General features: G+C 41.7%; 1 protein-coding gene across 1 annotated transcript in view; it reads left to right on the plus strand.

Moving 5' to 3' along the window:
• AGK (acylglycerol kinase) overlaps positions 1-6,000 on the plus strand; it is a 929,730-nt gene that overhangs the window by 172,587 nt on the left and 751,143 nt on the right. Inside the window, exon 5 of the mRNA XM_044088489.1 lies at positions 5,176-5,251. Coding sequence (XP_043944424.1) covers positions 5,176-5,251 — 76 coding nt within the window. The remainder of the gene's footprint in view (positions 1-5,175; positions 5,252-6,000) is intronic.

Consider the following 6,000-nt stretch of genomic DNA (forward strand, 5'->3'; position numbering starts at 1 on the left):
ACGTCAGACTCGCTACATCCCACTTTACACATCCTCAATTTGACAGCTTGGCTGCTCCAGTTCCATCTCTAGTCAGGCTTCACTACTTCTCACCCTCTATGATTCATATCCTAACGTCCTCTCATAAACCCTCCACTAGGAGACTATATTCCAGTAAATGGAGGAGATTCTCTATCTGGGCTGAGAAAAAGAATGTTGACCCTTATACCACCTCCATTCCAGTGGTTTTGGAATTCCTGTATGAGCTTTTCCACCAGAGATCTGCGGCTGCCACTATCAGGGTTCAATTGGTAGCAATTTCTAATTTTCATCTAGGCATACAAGATTCTAATTTGATGTCACATAGGGTGTGCAAAACCTTCCACAAAGGTGCCACTTCCTTGCAACATTGTACTTGGAAGACTGTTCTTCTTTTGGCCCTTGATTTGGCTATGAGGGTCTCTGAACTCAAGGCTCTGGCTGTTCCTCTTTTCTTAGTTTTTCATAAGGACAAGGTGTCTCTTCATACTAATCCTTCTTTTATTCCCAATGTGGTTAATGAGTTGTCTCTTAATTTGCCCCCTTTGTTTTTCTTTCTCCACAGTCTGCTAGTGAGAAGGTTCCTCCCACTTTGGATTTGCATAGATAACTCAGATATTATTTGAATAAGACTAAGGCCTTTCACAAATCTGAGCAAATTTTTGTTTCTTTTCATCACAGATCTCTAGGTTTCGCCGTTTGTAAGCAAAACATATCCTCCTGGATCTGTAAGGCCATTTGTTTTTATCACTCTTTTCATGGAAAATGTCTTTCTACATCAGTAAAGGCTCGTTGTACTAGAGCTGTTGATTCCTTTGGTGCTTTTTTCAAAGGATTGGATACCAGTCCCATCCTTGAGGCTGCTACTTGGACTTCTGCCCATACCTTCACTTAGAATTACAAACCGGATGTTGTTTCAGAGCAAGAGCTGGCTTTGCCAGAGCTATCCTGCATAGGTTTCTAGAGGGCTCCTCTGTATCTTCCTCCTTCCATGTTTCCTCTTGAGCTTTTGTACTCTCCCATTTGTAAAGAATGCTGCAACGTATTCTGATATGGAATGACATAGTACAGTTGTTTAAAATCTTACCATAACAGTAGGTATCCTTCTCTTCACTGTTGTAGTATTTGCTCCCTTCTTCCTCCCCCTTCTGCTCAGTCTTTCACCTTTTGTCTTCCTGGCCTGGAATTCTTTTCTTTTTTTCTCCTGGATGCACATGTTCCTCCTAGTTCCTAGGCATATTGTTCTTTCTGGGGCTTTTCAGTTCTGAAGTCTGTGCGTCCATACATCACCTTTATGGCCCTATACCTCTTTTCTCTTATACAGTATGCAGATGACTCCACCCTCATTTGCTCAGCCTCAACTATACCTGAACTTCACAAGACCACACAGGAAGCCTTTTCATCTGTAGAAAACTGGCTATCTAATGGCCAGTTATTACTCAACCCAAGCAAGACTGAACTCCTCTTCCAACCCACTAAATCTAACCCAGTTATCCCCCACTTTAATATTTTAGCCAAAGACAATACCGTCATCTCCCCAACAGAACACACCAAACTACTTGGTGTTGAGATTGCTAACAATCTCAAATTTGACACTCACATTTCTCTTACCATAAAAAAGGTTCACAAAAAGTAGATGCATTGTACAGAAACAATTCCTCACAAAGACAGCCAGAATTTCTGCTGCCAGTTCCCACCTAATCTCAATTTTACTCCTCTCCTATACTTACCATCCTTAGACAAACAGACCTAAACAAGCTCAAGGCTTGCTACAATAAAATTGCTAAGTTTGTCACTGGTGCATTTTATCGTAGCCACCACTCTATCTCACTTAGAGAACTTGACTGGCTTGAACTCCCTCAACTTCTTCACCTGAATCAACTCTGTCTCACCTACAAGTCAGTAAACCATCCTCTTAAAGCCTCATCCCTTCAAAACCTTCTCCAGCCCTACTGCTCCACTAGACCACTACACTCCAGCAGCAAAAATCTACTTCTAGTGACCAAACCCAAGAACTCAGCGGGAGAAGCACTATTCTATCTTTTTCATCTATTAAAATCCATGCCTCTGCCATTTCAGCTCATTACAATACGGATCCTCCTATTTTTTTTCACATCCTCTACTACAACAGTACCTCAGAGGGGCAAAGAATATAAGACCCCCTAGGAGAGCACCAGTACCTACTTGGGACCTCAATTTTGTTTTAGAAAAACTAACACTGCCTCCATTTGAACCAGCCAGCACAGCTGATCTAAAATTCTTGTCATGGAAAACTGCTCTGCTCCTAGCAATAACTTCAGCAAGAAGAGTCTCAGAGTTACAGGCATTGATGGCTGTGGAACCTTTCCTCATTTTTCACCAGGACAGGGTTTCTCTAAGGACGAACCCAACATCCATGCCAAAAGTGGTCTCCAATGTGGCCTTAAACCAAACCATTCATTTGCCTGCTTTCTACCCAAATCCCCAGAATAAAGGGGAAAGACTTCTACACGCTTTGGATATACACAGACAGCTACGATTTTACTTGGACAAAACAAAAGCTTTCAGAAAAACTGAGCAACTGTTTGTAGCATATGCTGCAGGATCACAAGTAAAACCTATTACAAAGCAGACAATCTCCAAATGGATAGGACACTGCATCCGCTTCTGTTATGCACAACATGGCAAATCTGTGCCTAAGGGCATTAGGCCTCATTCTACCAGAGCAGCAGCCACTTCAGCAGCTTACCTCAAAGGGGTACCAGCCAAGGACATATTAGAAGCTGCAACCTGGAGCTCAGTGCACACTTTTACCAAGCACTACCACCTACCTCTCTTCTCCAGATCCAGAGCAGGCTTTGCCACTGCAGTTCTGCAGGGCTTGTTAGCCTCGCCAAATCCAATCTAGACCCAGCCACCCAACCTCAGCTTTGGGATTCTACCCAAGTGTAATGACTGCGACAGTGAAACATGATTAACATAGTACAGTTGTGTACCTACCATAAATGTAGATGTTTGAGTGTATTCACTGTTGCAGTCCTGGTTACCCATCCACAATCCCCCTCTTTGCTGGGACTATTCTGTACTTCTCAACTCTATACAACCTATGTGGTGTATTTGCTTTTAGATGAAGGTAATGTTTACAGTAATATATGCATGGTTGTTTGGCATATTTTTATCTTTTCAGCCTTCATATCTGGGGGCACCTGACATCTGGGGCAAGAAAAACTGAAGAAAATGGCGTTGGTTGCAACTTTTATACCCCTGGCGCACTGACGTCAGGGAGGAGGCGACAGCAACCTATGCCGGACCAAGACTTTGGAACTTGGGCCGACTGCGGGTCGCCTGCCATCAGGATAAACCGAGTGTAATGACTGCAATAGTGAATACACTCTAACATCTACATTTATGGTAGGTATACAACTGTACTTTCTTCGTGTACTCTGCTGCTCATTTGTTGTTCTGTGGGGCTTTTCTCCCAGGGCCTCCACTGAAAAAGGACCTGTGTCCAGTTGGAATTTCCCGGTAAATAAATAAATACATACCTTGAGCAGGGAGCATATGTGTGATGTAAGACATCCATAAAATCCTAAGGCTTTTGTATACTGGCCAGACATTGGGCTGCCTTTGGCAGGGAATCCCGTTTGCAAAGAATACTGCAACAATGAGAAGGGCATCTACTGTTTGGTAAGATTTTACACAATTGTATTTTCTTATTCAGTGCAGGATTCTTTCATTCTTCCTTGATTTGCAGGAATGTGCTAGCTCATTCATTAGGTATGAACTAACAACTGCAGTAGCTGTACATCTTCTAGCGCAGCATGACATCATAGCATGTGCCAGAAGAGTATGGGTACTCTTCAAGCACAGGAGCTTCAGAGAGAGAAAAATGCTGATTTGTCAATAGCAAGGAGCAGGGCTCTAAGCGTAGGTCCACTGAGTGGGACATTGTCATGTATCAGATAATTCAGGGAGTATGTCTTTTGTACACCTTTATTGCCCCTTTGGTATTTAAATAATACTTCCAATTCCTTTTCCTTCATTTTCAGCTTCCCTTAATGAGTTGAATCAACCCATCCTGTCTCCTGCCCACATTTCTTTACTAATCATTTCATGTCTCTTTTCTTAGTCCTGTGATCTCACCTCTGAAATATTCCACTTCCAGAAGTCCATTATTACATATGTGCTTTTCCTAGCGCTGTCGCCTCACAGTTAGACGTTGCCTGTTCGATTCTCAGAGCGTCTTCTGTGTAGCGACATGCGTGAATGGGCGTTCCTTCGTTGAAGGTTGTGCGTTAGGCCCGGCAAGCCAGTACGTAAAAATCTTCTGCCAATCAGTAGTGGACCGGAGTTCCGCTATGGCGACCCCTAACCGAGAAAAGCCGAAAGACGCAAACCTGTTAACAGTGACTGTACACACAGTCTATTTTGCAGATATTATTCTGGCTTTATTGCAAATGCACGTTTGTTAATTTTGCCTCCTAATGCAGACACCTCCAAATGTTGTACCTAGCATGAGGTCATGGTAACTTTTGGGGACCCCCAAGCCTCCACCTGAAGGTTTGAACCTGATCTTGTGAATGTAATATTTGAATATGATGTAGGGCAGCACAATGTTGGAGTAATAACATAGTTAGCCTGTAGTGCTTATTTCTTGCCTGTTTTTTTTTTCTGTGAGAAAGCTGCATGCCATCTCTGTGCCTACATAGCTTTTTTTTTCCTCCTGAGTGCTCTGGTTTCCTCTCATAACTTTATGTATCTAATCAATGTTTCTGTGATACATTAATGTCCTCTTGTATTGGGTACAACAGCTCCTTTCACATATTGCACTTCCACTGTGTGTGTGTGTGTGTGTGTGTGTGTGTGTGTGTGTGTGTGTGTGTGTGTGTGTGTGTGTGTGTCCACGCGTGCGACTGGCTGACTGACCAACCAGACTGTGAGGTCAGTGTTTTACTGCTATTTAGTGACAGTACAAAATGTAAGACTAGTGTCTATATCAGCTAAGTAAAGATTTTTTTTTAATTTATTTTTACATATATGTGGTTTACAGACATTGTGCTTGTTGCTCAAGTATGCATTTTAGATTCTAAACATGAACTTGATGTGATATTCTTGGTAAAGAAGAGAATTGGGTTTGTCATCTTACTTGTGTTTACCCATTTACTTTTCCTTTTTTAGAAAGGCAAGAAGCTTATTTGAAAAGAATGCTGCACCCATTTTACACCTCGCAGGTATTGATGCAACAATAGTCAAGGTAAGCATGGCGATGGAATTGGGCACATTCTTGTTTATATTGCTCTGCACAAATTTATGTAATTTACTTATTTTGTTTAATCACGTCTCAAGATTCCTGTTAGGGACATCCCAATTTCTTTGATATAACATGGTAACTTATTGGGGATGCACAGTACACAGGTGTGAGTTATTGAAATGCAACTTAAATTTGCAGGATTGACCTGCTTTCTGTGTCACTACTTTCACAATAAGGGCTACTTTCACTTTTCTTTTAGAAGAATACCACTTCACTAGTGCAGAAGAGATGCACCTGCATTGGATGATCTTAAAGTTGAATATATCTCCTGAATAAATGCCCCTTTAAAGGACAACCGCGCCCTCAGACTCAAAAAACATATTAATTTCATCATGGTTTGATGTTTCCTACATTTTAACAGCACTCTGAGACTATTTGTAGCTTTTTAGATATTTTTAGATGCAATTTCTGACTCTGACCACATGGGGTCTGGCATATTGAAAAAATTCAGACTGTTTACTCTGCCTCAACTATCCCAGAATCCATCATTTGTCTCCCGAAAATTGCATCAGATCTGCCACTTTTTCCCTTAAGTTGCCGTGACTTCATTGACTTAACAGGCATTCACTGCAGTCTTCAAATCCACTACTTTTGGTTAAATTGTTATCCTGTTTAAATCACCACTTGAACACAAGCAGTCCAAATGCTACAGTACAGAACACAAAAGTGCATTTTCTAGCTTTTTCTCCTTT

This window comes from Protopterus annectens, chromosome 11.part0, assembly GCF_019279795.1.
Source record: "Protopterus annectens isolate FY-2018-M chromosome 11.part0, PAN1.0, whole genome shotgun sequence".
NCBI lineage: Eukaryota > Metazoa > Chordata > Ceratodontiformes > Protopteridae > Protopterus > Protopterus annectens.